General features: G+C 42.1%; 1 protein-coding gene across 6 annotated transcripts in view; it reads right to left on the bottom strand.

Annotated features, from left to right (window-relative positions):
• The window catches only part of IL18R1 (interleukin 18 receptor 1), a 44,809-nt gene that overhangs the window by 9,386 nt on the left and 20,697 nt on the right, over positions 1-14,726 (bottom strand). For all 6 annotated transcript variants that reach the window (XM_030921016.1, XM_010356564.2, XM_030921012.1 and 3 more), the window contains 4 exons: positions 13,865-14,018; positions 8,184-8,246; positions 4,893-5,013; positions 2,900-3,039 (listed from right to left, as the gene is read on the bottom strand). In XM_030921016.1, the coding sequence (XP_030776876.1) occupies positions 2,900-3,039; positions 4,893-5,013; positions 8,184-8,246; positions 13,865-13,982 (442 nt within the window). In that variant the 5' untranslated portion in view covers positions 13,983-14,018. The remainder of the gene's footprint in view (positions 1-2,899; positions 3,040-4,892; positions 5,014-8,183; positions 8,247-13,864; positions 14,019-14,726) is intronic.

Here is a 14,726-nt window from a genome sequence, read left to right as displayed (position 1 = left end):
CAAATGTTTAAAGAATAAAAATGTGTACAAGGATATGTAGAGACCTGAAGTGAAAACATTACACAGTAATGTATTCTATCCATACCTGTGGAAATCAGATTTCTGCGGTGAAGAGATACTGGGCTGAAGTACATAGGGACTCACAGAAACCTTAGCAAGTGGGTGGAGGTGCATAGTTTTGAGAGAAGAGAGAGAGGGCTGGATTGACATTTGTCTGGGTTAGAAACCAGGCTCCATCAATTATTTTGTTTTGTAGGAAAAATCATTAATGCCCCCAAACCTTGGTACCTTTATCTGAAAAAAGTCGAATCTAACAGTTTCTTCTTCACTTACAAGGCTTCTCCTTTGGGGAAGATTTAATGAAATATTACACACAAAGTAGTTAATACAGCACACAGCTCTTGGAATTTTAGCAAATTCTTTATATAAAAGTGCCATTTGGAAAAAAAATACATTTTCTAGATTGATTCCGTTTATGGTTATTATGGACAATCTAAGATAACACAGAGGAATAAAAGAATAAAGTAATTTTTAACAACCAACCACAATGTGGTGAAGGCTGTGTTGACATGGTAGAATATTTCCTACTGGGTTTTCTTCTTTGTCTCTTAAAGTTTTTACTTAACTGAGATCATATGGTTATCACTCGTTATTTCCAAATATTATATTATGAGCATTTCAGTAGGTCGTTAAAATTATAATTCATAATAACCTAATGTTTAGATTGATTGCAATTTTTAGTAAGTAGACATAAAGTTGCAGTACATTTTGTATGTAGAATATAAATGTATACATGTATATTTATATAAATGTATATGCATGTACATGTGTGCATATATTTACATGTATGTGTAGATATACATGCATATATGTATATACATACACACAAATGCATATGCATTTATCCATATTTTTAATTCTTTTCTTAAAATACATTGTAATGGTGGGGGCATCTCTAGGTCAACAAGTATAAACATACTTAAAACTTTTGCCATCTAGATGCAATTTTTAGAAATTATCTTTCTGTATCGTCCCATTATCTTTAGGATTCAGGTAAGTGGCTAATGTTGCTTAATAGTGAACTCTGAATGGTCTGGGGTTCCTGTACCTTTGAAAGGACTGCATAGTCATAAAGTGCCACACATTTTCACAGACACGCACACATTGGCACACAATTCCTCTTGGGATAATGGGGGGTTGTGAGCCCCAGTTCCTAAGCCTACATTTGTGAGAGCAGCAGCAGGAGAATTGGCTGGGCAGAAGCGTCTAGGGCAGGAATAGGACAGTCCTGCCCTGTTCTAAGAGGGGAGAGGGGACTGGTGGTAAGCAAGCCCCAGGAAAGCCTGGCCAGGCAACGGTCCAACAAAAACAAGATTTGAGCCCCGCTCCCACGCAAGTGAGTGGACCACAGCGCAGGCAATCACACAGGGGCGGAAAACCACAGGCGACAAGCCCTGTAGAAGGTAAGAACACAGATTTCAGATTTAATCAGGTCTGAGTTTCAATACCTTCACCTGCCGTGTGACCCTGGGCAAGTTTCTTCACCTCTATAAAGCTTGTCGTTAAGACTGGATGAGATCATGGGAGGACCTGCACCCAGATCCTGTCATGTAATTAACATGTGTGGAATGTGAGCTGTTGTTATGACTGCATATGGTAGAGAGGCGGCTCTAAAACATGTGTGCTGGGGGAGCTGCCCCTGGGCACCAGGATAGCCCAGGTGGAGGGGGTTTCCAGGCTTTGTGCTCTTCCTGTCCCACTCCTTCTGTTTCTCACAAAGCCAAGGCCCAGTCTGTGTGTGTGGCTCTCTCTGCATGTTTGTGTGTGTCTGTGTGTATCTCTCCCTTACTCTGTCGCTGTCTGTTTCGCTCTCATTTCTCTGTCTTTGCATCCCTTCGTGTCTCTGCCTCTTTATCTCCCTTTTCTCTGTTCCTCTCTGTGTCTCTCCCTGTCTCTCTCATTTCTCTGTCTCTCTGAGTCTCTGTCTCTCTTTCTCTCTCTATTTCTGTCTTCATCTCTCTAGACTTGTCTGTTTGTCTCTGTCCCTCCATTTCATGTATCTCTCTTTCCCTTCTCTTGGTGTCTGTCTCTCCCTCTCTCTGTCTGTCTCTGGGTGTGTTAGTCTCTGTCTCTCTCCCTTTCTCTCTCTCTTGCAGATCTTGCCCTTTCCCTACATATCCAGGGAGTTGATGGTGGAGCCTGGGAATGAACAGTGAATGAGTAGTGACAACTGGAAATTACAGCTTTCTGGCTCCAGTCACAGCCATTTCTGAGCAGCTACTGGGCTGAAGGCCCTGGGCTGTGCTACTTTGGTGGAGGAGAGGGATGGCGACCCTGGGGCCCTCCATCAGGTGAGCACTGAATAACTTTAAGAGCCGGCGGATCAGGGCTGTCAATGGCCTGCTTGCCAAGTCCAGGGGGCAACGAATGAATGAGCACACACAAGTCCCCTGAGCCTGGTGCCCTGCTGAGGCAGGCTGGAGCAGCAGTCACACCAAGTATGCACCAGCCTCACCCCACACGGATCTGCAAACTTCCCTCTGGCTGCTCTGGATGCAATGCTGGGTGCAGGTGTTGTCCTGATGGCCTCTCCGTGAGCCTCACTCTCAGCATCTGTTTCTCCAAGCCTCAGGCCCCCCGATTTCCACTTGGGGTGGAATATGACTGTGAGAACAAGTGAATGAGTTTTGTTTTCATTTTCTGCTTGGCACCATGAGACAGAGGGGCCCGGCAGAGCTGAACACCAGCTCTGCTACTGAATACCTGTGACATGAGGTCACTGATTTCCCCTCTCAGGAGCTGGGTTCTGGTGTGGAAAATGAGAAAGTGGCCATCTTTGAGATGTCTCTCAGTAGCAGTGAGCTAAGTTTCAAAACTTCCAAAAAGAAATCTTTCTCACCTTTTCTTACCAAGATGAAGCTTTTGGTGTCTGTGCCTCCCGTGCTGGCCACAGTGCAATTATATAAAACGTTTAGATTGTTTTCACCAATATTTTCAATTCTCAATACTTTTGAAGCATGCCATTTGCCTTCTGAAGTCCTGTAAGAGGGGAAAACAGTTTAGCAGTAGGCTTTGTTCATTACCCACAAGAGGAGAATTTATGTGTTTAAAATGCTTGAAGGCAGCTGTGATGTTGCCTGCATTATTTCTTCCCTTTCTGGTCAGTACTTTTAAAGCATGGACTACAGTAAACTTCCCCTCCTCTGTGGAGCATCAGAATTGACAGAAACAGCCCTCCTGAGGCTGTTTGGGAATGGTGCTGTCAACTACCTGGAGTTTAAATGGCTGCAAGATCATGAGGCTAAGTTGAAAATATGAGAAAATATTCTGTCTCTCAATTATTTTTCTCTGCTTCTCTCTTCCTAACAACTTGAGTTCTTTGCACAGAGTGGTTCCCACTAATTATGACAAGGCTGTAAGTTGTTTAGCATAGATACAGATTTGTATTACATTTGTCCATGGAATCTAATAAACTGATTTAATTTGTTCAGCATTAAAAAACATAACACTGTTCTCAGGCACCCCCAGGCACATGAGAGGTGCCAGTTAAGCTGTTCCATGAGTGTCAGAAAATGACTTGAGACAGCCACTGGCAGCACGCTCTCTTTCTCTTCCTTAAAGGATTCAAGTTGTCCTGTGGTCGATGTCAGGTAAACACTCATGACATCCACTTCCCTCACCAATGACAGGCTGTGATAGCTACACCAGTCAACACAGCCAGACATGGGCCCCACATACCCACATTCCTAGCAACAGGTATCTCTAGGACCTGAGACACAGAACCCCACTGTACCCTCCAACTGCCTCAAGTACATTTTGGAATGTAATTCTGTTCCTAAGTCACCCATCCAGAAATAACAACCATCTAAAACCAATGACATCCAGAAGTAAAACACAGGAGGCCACTGAGAGGACAAAGCAGATGACATCAAAGGTGTGTGCAGCCAACTACAAAGAAAGACCTCCCTGCTTTTGTAGCTTAAGCTGCATTTCTAAGAAATTCATTGTGGTTTTCTATCCCTCTAAAAATTAGGAAGAGAGTATCCAAAGGGAGAAATACAAAACTCAAAGGGAGGTCAGTGGCTGAGGATGAGATATGATGGCAGGAGATCCACAAAGTTCAACTGAATTCAACATGTAGCGGGCATGAATCACATGCCTGCTCCTGGGCAAGAAGTCAGACTTTATGGTGTAAAGAGCTTGTAGACAAGTGTCAGCAAGAATGTAGAGCTGCCAGCATGGTAACAAAGAATATACCAAAAAAAATGTGTAAAAAGCAGAAGAAAAAACTCAACAAGTGCTGCTAAGGTGCTAGACAACTTAGGCTTAGCACTCACTAGACCCTGAGTAGTGGATCAGTATAATAGTGAGTAATTACAGTATGACCCAAAGTCATTCAGAAAAGCTTAAGTGACTATATGTTTAGTCTTTTTCTTTTTATAAGTCTGACCATTCCTTAATGGAAGAAGGTAGGCTTATTTAAGCATCAATATGCATGCCACCCTGAACCTTTTTAGCACATTAGAAAAATAAACAACTTAACAAATTTTTCAAAACAAAAACAAAGCTTGGCTTAGGCAACTGGCCTTTTCTAAGAAGCTAGGTAAAATCCCCATCTGCATCAGATCCTGACCGACCAAGTGCTACTTTATAAGGTGATGCTAAATACCCTCCATGGCCTTCTCATGGACCTTCTTTTCCAGCTCAGATCTTGGCAATACATTTCTGCATAATCCATCCACCTAGGGTATGGCCATTATAATTATAAAATACGTCCATTATAATTATAATTATAATTTAAACTTACCCAAAATACCCATTAGCCACCCAGTGTTTTTAATATGAAGTTATATATAATATATGATTGTTATATCATATATATACATACATACATAATTCTTATTTCTTTCTCTTCATGTATATTAGGATCCAATCCATTTTCTTCCCCGAACATCCAATAAACTACATCCTCTTCATTCAGCAAAGCAGAGCAGTTGAGCCTTACATCTTTTCCTGGTAAAAGTTGGCAACTAAAGTTCTGATTTTTGAAACTCGGTTTCTCAAAAGTTTCAAAACAATATAATGAACGTATGTTAACCTAAAGCAAAACATGGTGCTCCATCCCAGAAACAGAATAAATATGCCTTGTTTTAAATTAAAAAAAAATATAAAGCAGAAGAAATAGGTAGCAATTACAAGTCATCACCAAAACATGATCTGGCTTCTTTTTAAACATTTATTTTTTAATCAGCTATTAAAACTTAGGGTGATCAGTGTACTTTCTTTTCAGTACACAATTTAGTAGGTAGCATCAGGACGATGCTCTCACTAAGACTTCTAGATAAACCAAATGGATAAATCACAAAAAATTAAATTAAGCAAACATTAAAGACATCAAAGTGCAGAGAAAATAAAGAGAGATTTTTGAACTAAAAGTGTACTTAGGAAGGATCCTTTCTAGGGTGAGCTGAGATAGGTAGCCATTTCATTCCATGGAGGAATTTGCTTTGGTTTGGAATAAACAGAAAGCATCTCATAGAGACAAGAAAATCCAGTGAAGCTCTCAGCAGCTGCACAGGCTTGCAGAACTACTGCTAAGCGCTCGGACAGCATAAGAGGATGTAGAGGCTGCATGATATCACTTGCGGTCTCATGGTAATCAGGAGAGCAAGTCTCATTAGAGAAAAGGCCTGCAACAAACACATGACTGTAGCACCCCCTCCCTAACCAGCTATCAGAGACGAAGACAGATAGGATCTAACATACCTACATCTCAGTCACCTCAATTCTGAGTCAACTGAGATACTCATCTCTCAGGCTACCTACTTGTAAGAAAAAAATCACACAAACTGTATTCACCTTAATTGTTTGATACACAAAGATCAACAACAATAAAAAGTTAAGAGACATACAAAGACACAGAAAATGTGCATGATAATCAATAGAAAAGATAGATAATAGAAGCAGACCCACAGATGCTGAATTTAGCAGATAAAAACTCTAAATAACTGTTTGAAAGAAAATAGAGGAAAAGATAAACAAGTGGATGGAAATATGGTCATTTTCAACAAAGTGTAATTTATTTTAAAAAGAATAAATTGACTATTTTTATATCATGCATATATGATATACCAACTGTAACAGTAATTTTAAATATACAAATGGACTAAACACCATATTGACCAGATTTCAAAAAAGATCCATATACATGCAGTTTATGAGAGACACTTATGTAAAGAACAAAAAAAATTGTTAGTAGTAAAGGGATGTAAAAAAAAGACAAATATGCCAATTTCAAGCAAAAGAAAACTTGTGTGACTATTTCATATGACAGAGCTACACATTGAGAGAGGAAGTGTTACGATAGATAAAGAGAGATATTTCATAATGGTAAATGTGTTAATTCAACAGGCACAAATCTGTGTATGCATATAAGATAGCTCCAAACTATATAAAACAAAAATTGACAGAAATAAAGGAGATAGAGAAACATTGACCATAATAGTTGGAGATATTCACGTCTCTTGCAGCAACACATAGAACAAGCAGATAAAAGACTAGTAAGGATATAAATTTTTTGAACAGCACCATTAACGAACTTAACCAAATTGACATTTAAAGAACAGTAAAACCAAAACCTATAGAATATACCTTTGTTTCAAATGCACTTGGAACATTTAGCAAGGTATACCATACTGTGGGCCTTAAGTAAGTCACTACAAATTCCAAAAGGTTGAAATGACACTGTGTATAATCTTGGACTATAATGAATCTAAACAGGACATCAATAACAGACAATAACTAGAAAGTTCACCACATATTTGGAAATTAAGAAACACAATTTTTTTTGGTGGAAAAAGGAAACACAAGGGAAATTTTAAGAAAGGTTTAAACTGAATAGAATGAAAATATGAGAAACAGTTAAGGTAGTGCTTACAGGGAAACTTGGAGTTTGAATGTATATTCTACCAGAGGATAATTAAAATTAATTATCTAACTCTTCAGGTCAACAAACTAGGACAAAAGGTGCAAGCTAAGCCCCACCGAGTAGAAGAAAAAAATAATAAAGACAAAGACAGAAATAAATAAAAATATAAAGCAGGTAAACCTCATGTACAAATGGTATAGGACCCCAGCTGCACTGGGCACATGTGGTCATATAAACCACTGTGACTCCAGCTGTGGTTATAAGGTGTGGACTTTGGAAGCAATCAACAGAGACTTGCCACTTTTTAGTGATTTAACTTTAGACAAGTTACTAAGCCTTTTTGCACTTCAATTATTTAATTCATAAAATGAGAACACATGCTTCAGTGTTGCTTGGAGGATTTAATTCAACAATATATTTCAATGACCTAGCACAATACCTGGCTTAGCATATTTAGCATATGTGAATTTCTTCTTTTCTTTCTTTCCTTTCTCTTTTGAAAGAAGTTGCTCAATTGGACATGTTGATTCCTAAGACCTATCTAGACAAACCCTAAATACATAATCAATTCAGTCAATTGATTCAAAGTGAATCAATTAATCAAACATTAAGACCACAAAATTAGTTTGACTCATCTCTCCAGAGTGTTCTCACTGAATTTATTTATTTATTATTATTATTATTGAGATAGAGTCTTGCTCTGTTGCCCAGGCGGGAGTGCAGTGGTGTGATTTCAGCTCATTAAAACCTCGCCTCCTGGGTTCAAGAGATTCTCCTGCCTCAGTCTCCTAAGCAGCTGGGACTACAGGTGCACGCCACCATGCCTGGCTAATTTTCGTATTTTTACCATGCTGGTCAGGTTGGTCTTAAACTCCTGACCTCAAGTGATCCACCTGCCTCAGCCTCCCAAAGTGCTGGGATTACAGGCGTGAACCACCATGCCCAGCCTAAATTTTCATATTTAGAAATGACCACAGAGACAGTTAAAGACAAGTCACACACAGCACAACGAAAACCTTAGTCTACAGACCACAGGCAGTTCCACTGTCTCCTGAACTTTAAAATGCTGCCACTTTTAAGTCAGGTTAAAAGTGGCAAGATTCAAAAAATGCCACCTTTTTTTAGTTTTGTAATATTAGTCAGCAAATATGAAATGTGTATCCGGTGTCATTCAATAATGAATTGTATTTACCCTTGGAAGACTCTATTATGTCCCCTACTTATAAATGCAGAATATATGTATATTGAAATATACCTAATTCCACTGCAACATGGTTAAGCTTTGGTCCAAGAAGAACCGGAACTATATTACTGCGATCTAGAAGTGACAAAAGAAAAGACAAATGTATTAGTGTTGCCTTGAGCTTCTCTAAGATAAGCATCTATGATAATATGCTCATTTCACGTAACAAAGATTCCAATAGTTACTGGTTTACGTTCACTTGTGTCCTATTTGCATTAACTAAAGGTCACAGATCATATTGTTTATTGCTTCATTCTCCATCAACTCCATGCTGACGGAGATGTTGAAAGCACCTTGCATCTGGTTTCTCTCACTCAAATCTGCAGCGTCTGCTCACTTTAACTAAAAGGCAGAGGAAGATGCCCATCCACTGCTGCCTGACTCCCAGACAATCAAACATACAAGAGTTGGACCATGCAAAATCACTGGGAAGAGCCTTTCTGCCCTGTCTCGATTCCCTCTATCTGTCCTCCTCAGCTGGCCAGTGATGGATTTACAGGGTGCAGAGACAAGACGGGTTGAGAAAAGCAAATTCCTCACTCTAGGTGCCCACCGTTCCCTGGCAAGGTGCTAAGAGCGGTGTCCCTTCAATATTGTGCCTGGGAGCCTGACCTGGGCCCTGGCCCTGCTGGTAAGTTCACGCCTATAGGGCAAGGTCTACTGCTGCTCCTGAGTGGCTTCTGACCCTGACTGGAAGTACCATACATAAATTCTGCCCCATCAGTCCCCATCTGGTGATGCTTGGGAAGTAAGTCACCACCCAGCAGGCTCTTGCCTAAGGCAGCTGGCAACTGCAAACCCTCAGAGCAGCTGTGGTCATAGATTTAAACTGGTGCATAGTTAAGTTATTGTCAGCCCTGATATCGGCATTGGTAACCTTCCTCATGACCAGGACTGTTCCCTGCTAGTAGCCCCACTGCTTTGGGGGGTTCCCAAGCAAGGTCCAGAACATCCCTCTGGGACTTGCAGGCGCTCAGCAAGCAGAATGCCTGGTTGAGTGGAGTACAGTGAGACTCAGGAGCCCTCCTGCAGCTCCCACACCTCCCTGAGCCCTGTCAGAAAGTGCAGCGCCAGAGTGAGCAGTGGAGAATGCAGTGGGCAGATATGTGAGCAAGAACAGGAGAATGAAACCAGCACAGTGGACCCCGGGGTTGAGAGTCAGGACTGGGTTCTCCTGGGATTCGGAGTCTCTGGGCAAGCCTGGAATGCTGACAGACAGGCAGGAGGAGCTGAGATGTATCCAGGGAAAGAACCAACTCTCGGGTCTGACAATAAGAAGCAACGTGGGCTTGAATTCAAAGACAAAGGGGCAGGAGGCAATTTGTGTGTGAGGCGGAAAACTGCTACTGACTACCTTTCTCTGGATCCATTTTTTTCCTGCAGAAACTTACATGGGAGACTTGAGAAGGGGCAGTGTGAAGGACATCTTTAGCAAAGGATGCTGTCTACTAACACTCAAATTATATCACTGGAAACCTAGATCAGCCTTGAGTTTGCACAACTGGTGTAAAGTGAAGGGCGCAGTCCCATGTAGGTCACAGAAGGACGACAACAGCGTAGTTCATGCCCTTGACGTGACCAGTCTCCCTAGGAGGCTATCAGAGTCAACACGGCATAGAGATCATCAGCAGTAGGAGGAGACACCACCCGATCAGCCAGAGCATGAGACCAGGAAAGCGGCAGATGCCCAGTGGGAATTCAGGTGACTGTGATTCACGAGCACGAGCTGAAGGCAGTGGTACTCCTGGGCTTCAAAAATAGTGCCCAAAGTATGGCGTTTTGGCAGGCTGAGTACTTTAAAGCACATTTGAAGGCCTCAAAGGAGCCTCAAAACCAAGATGTCTCTGACCTTCTCCTGCCCTCCTGCTTCATTCCCCCATTCTCCCCAAAGCAAGTCCTAGAAACCAGACTCCCTCTTCCCAAAGGCAGATCATAAAAACTAGAATCCTTTTTCCCAAAGTAAGCCATAGAACCTAGAAGCATGACTCTAACCTTCTCCTGCCTTTCTGTCTAGGAGCTGGCTATAAATTCTTTGGCCTTCTTTGGTCTGACAGTAAGTATTAAGACCCTCTGCCCTCTACCCAGGAAAAATAAATATAACAGAGAGGCCAAGAAGAATGTGGACAGGTCTTGCTGAGTTTCCCCACTCAGTCGGTTAGCATTAGGTCATACCCTCTTGTCCGATCACATTTCTACACGGCTGTCCATGTTTCTAGAACCTAAGCATTTAAAAAGAAAAAAATGGTTTTCCTGAGTCTTGGAGTATTCATTTCTTTCCTTTTGTTTTTTTCCTTTTGCGACCGAGTCTCGCTCTGTCACCCAGGCTGGAGTGCATCTGGCACAATCTTGGCTCACTTGCAACCTCCACCTCCTGGGTTCAAGCAATTCTCCCTGCCTCAGCCTCCCAAGTAGCTGGGATTACAGGTGCCCTGCCACCAAGCCCAGCTAATTTTTGTATTTTTAGTAGAGATGGGGTTTTGCCATGTTGGCCAGGCCTCTCTTGAACTCCTGGCCTCAGGTGATCCGCCCACCTCAGCCTCCAAAAGTGCTAGGATTACAGGCGTGAGCCACCACACCCGGTCCTGGCATCTTCCTTTCTGAAGAGTCCCAAGTCACATAAAACTTTGATTAAATAAATCTGTTTTGCTTGCCCCTTGTTCATCTGTTTTTTGTTATAGGAGCATTGCCATGGCCCTTAGGATGGGGAGGAGAGGTATCACACCTTTCCACCACTACAGCAGTCACTACGTAGCAGTTGAGAGATCTCCATCTGCGAAGGCAAGGGGACTGTAATAAAGACACAACCTGGAGAAGGTGGGAGCTCAGAATCCCCCCAGTCCTCAACACGGGTCAGAACACCTCCTGACTGTCCTCTCCAACTCCAAGCTCTAATTTCTGTAGACTCGTGGCAAACTTAGCCAAATCCAAATAAAAATAGCCAGGATGGTGAAGTGTCTAGACTTCTTGCTGCATGTGGCATCAAAGGAGTTGTTGCTGTCTCAATGATGCACACAACAGGCATGTAATGAGCACCTCTATGTGCCAAGTGTCAATCGTAGGTATTCAAGATGCAAAGATGAGGAACAGAACTCAGTGTCAGCCTTTCCAGAAACTTTTCAAGTTATTGACAGAGACACACATGCAATGCAATTCTGACAGCAATCAGAAAAACAAACAAGAGACCATGGGGTCATGGAGGAGGAGGGACATTTGAGTGGAGTCCTGAGAGACTCAGTTGACATTCTCCAAGAAGACAAGGAAAATAACATGGACAATTATAGGAGAAGAATAGCTGGTACTGCAGGTGAGGTTTGGGAACCCAGCAGTGGGAGATGGTCATTACAGTGGAACTCTTGCTGTCCCTGGAGCCATCCTAGAGCTGAACACACACTCACTCAGTCATCTTCAGCCAACCCTGTGAGGGATGAACCACTACTATCCCATTTCACAGTGAGGAATCTGAGGCAGAGAGGAACTAAGAAATGAACTCACCCAAGGCCACAGCCTCACAGAGCTGTTGTGAGGATTATATGACATGATTCAACTGCAGTACTTGGCATAGTCCCTGGCCCATAGCAAGTACCCTTTTAATAATGGATATTCCTACAGCTTCATCAAAGAGGTAAGGAAAGAGCTGCTGATGGGCGGAAAGCAAAGATGGTGGGAGAGTGGGTGCAGGTTCTGAAAGCATCGAAGGAACACAGATTTATACGATATGAAAAATACATACAGGAAAGAAAATTTGGAGAGTTTAGGGTAGATGATTATACATAGAATTTAAGTTCTTGAGTTTAAAAATTCAGTTATGGTTTTCCCTGGTTCTGGACTGTGGTAGGCCAAATAATAGACACCGAAGTTTCCCACATCCTACTCCCGAGTTCCTGTGAATATGATATGTTACATGGCAAAAGGAACCTCTAGATGTGATTAAATTAAGGATCTTGAGATAGGGGGATCACTCTGGATTATCTAGGTGGGCACAATGTCGTCTCAAGGTCCTCACCAGAGGGAGACAGAAAGGTCAGAGTCAAAAAGGAGATGGGGTGAGGGAAGCGAATGTGTTTGGCTCTGAAATGAAGTGGCACAAGCCAAGAAATGCAGGTGGCTTCTAGAAGTTGGAGAAAGCAAAGGCAAAGAAATGCATTTTCCAGCTGGGCGCGGTGGCTCACCCCTATAATCTCAACACTTTGGGAGGCCGAGGTGGGCAGATCATGAGGTCAGGAGATTGAGACCATCCTGGCTAACACGGTGAAACCTCGCCTCTACTAAAAAAACACAAAAATTGGCTGGACGTGGTGGCAGGTGTCTGTAGTCCCAGTTACTCAGGAGGCTGAGGCAGGAGAATGGCGTGAACTCAGGAGGCGGAGCTTGCAGTGAGCAGAAATTGCACCACTGCACTCCAGCCTGGGCGACAGAGCTAGACTCCGTCTCAAAAAAAAAAAAAAAAAAAGAAACATGTTTTCCCCTACAGCCTCTGGAAGTAAAGCAATTCATTCTGCCAAAACCTTGATTTTACCGAAGACCCTAAACTTGGGGTAATTTGTTACTGTGGCAATACGTGGGTGTATATAGCTACATGGTTGTAGTGAAGAGGAAAGACGTTGCCAAAGCAAAGGCTGCAGCAAATTTGAGCCCACAGATTTTGTTGAACTAGCCACCCACACAAGTGTTACAGTTTCCAGTTTCTCAGGATGATGGGGGAAAAAAGTCTAGACTGGATAAGTCACCTGTCTTCAAATCAGGAAAGGAGCTGTCATTTTAAGAAGGCGCCAGATTTAATCTGTGAAATTCTTGAAGGCAAATCAAAATCAGTGGTTGGAAGCTACGAGAAGGGATATTTGGACTCAATGGAAAAAAAAAAGACTTCAACAATCAGATATTAAAATCTGGACTACACTGCTGTGTGATTTGGTCATTTCCTTGGTAGTTCCCAAGAAGGGACTGGATGATCAATTATCGGTTGTGCCTTATGACAAATATCTTCACTGGGTGAGGTTTAATTAAATACCTTTAATGTCCCAGGATACTATTCTTCCATCACACACAGCCTGGGTCCAGCATCCCTCCCCTCCCACCAGCACATCAATGTTCTTTAACTTTCCCAGTCGAGACCCCTTTCCCCAGCAGGTCACTGCTTCATGAGGCTCCCCTTCCAAGACCCAGGTCAAAGGGAGCCTCCTGCATCTGTCCTTCCTCCAACTTCCCCCTGCACTCTTGCAGCCTCACAGATGATGCTCTTTCATATGGTGGCATTAGATTATTACCTCTCCTGATTATAATCAAATCCCTTCTGAATAGTACAGTGCTCACTTCATCTCATATTTCCTTGCTTCCCTGCCTCCCTGTGCTAAGTATAGTTTATTGAGTATAGATATCGTCAATAAATACTTGTGGAGTGAAAATGTAAATTCAACAACAAAAGATTCCACAATCTACTCAAATTTCATATATAAGAGAGAGCTGACTCATGTGAGGTTTATTCATATAGATTTTCATTTCCTGCCAAAAAGAAAGGTTTATTTAGCCAAGTAGAGGAGCACCAAAATGAAGATTTTAACCCTTATATTTGAACTAGTGGTGTGGTCACAATCCCAACTAAGTGGACTCTCAATTCCTACACAGTTTTGAAGAACGGAAAAATTCCATTTTACTAAAATACATCTGTTTCTTCCCAATTCTAAGATTTCCCTTACCTTCCACGATTGTTATATTGAAGGTTTTGGTGATGTTAAATAGTTTTCCATTATGATGAAGGAAATGCACGCAGGAGTAATACCCCTGGTCTTCCAACTCGGCATTCTTCTTTATCATTGGGTTTTTATTGTTCTCCAGTAGCTTTTTACAGTTCTGTTTTTAAGAAAGCAAGTTAAAATACTTTAGTAAAGGCCCAATTGATATTACAATGATCCAAATTTTTGAGTTAAAGAACTTTAGAGCAAAAGGAAAACAGAATGGAAAGCAGCAATTCCTGGATATGTGTCCCAATGACTTGGTACTGCTTTTACTGAAACAATTAAATGCAGTCCCATTTCTGTTGGTATGATTATCGTTATTAATACATGCTGGGAAGTAGCGCATGGGGCAGTATGAGCACTGTAGCTGCTTTCATCAATATTCTTTCATCTCTCTTTCACACACCTGCAGAGAGAGAGAAACAGGGAGAGAGAGACAGAGAGAGAGAACACTACAACAAAAATCCTTGCTTGAGTCACAACTCTTTCATACATGTTCAGTCCAATTTTGTGTATTCTGGACTATGCATCCCAGGGATGGGTAGTGGGGTGGGTAGAGAATTACTCAGAGAACTGAGTAGCTAGCAGACCACCCACACCTTTGACACCCTCCACCAGAAGCCAGCGAGCTGATTAGAAATGCATCAACAATATTCAAATCCATAGGTACACTCAGACATCTCTCTCTCACACACACATTTCCATACATGTCACAGGAATTAATACTAACTGTAATAAAGCCACTTTCTTCAATGCAGCACATCTGACACCCAGAGGTAGGTCCCAGAGCCATGCAGGGACCACATGGGAAGGCTGGGGGCTG

This window comes from Rhinopithecus roxellana, chromosome 17 (assembly GCF_007565055.1).
Source record: "Rhinopithecus roxellana isolate Shanxi Qingling chromosome 17, ASM756505v1, whole genome shotgun sequence".
NCBI classification, from domain to species: Eukaryota; Metazoa; Chordata; class Mammalia; order Primates; family Cercopithecidae; genus Rhinopithecus; species Rhinopithecus roxellana.
Note: the sequence above shows the minus strand (reverse complement) of the source record. Positions and strands in the feature narration are given on the sequence as shown.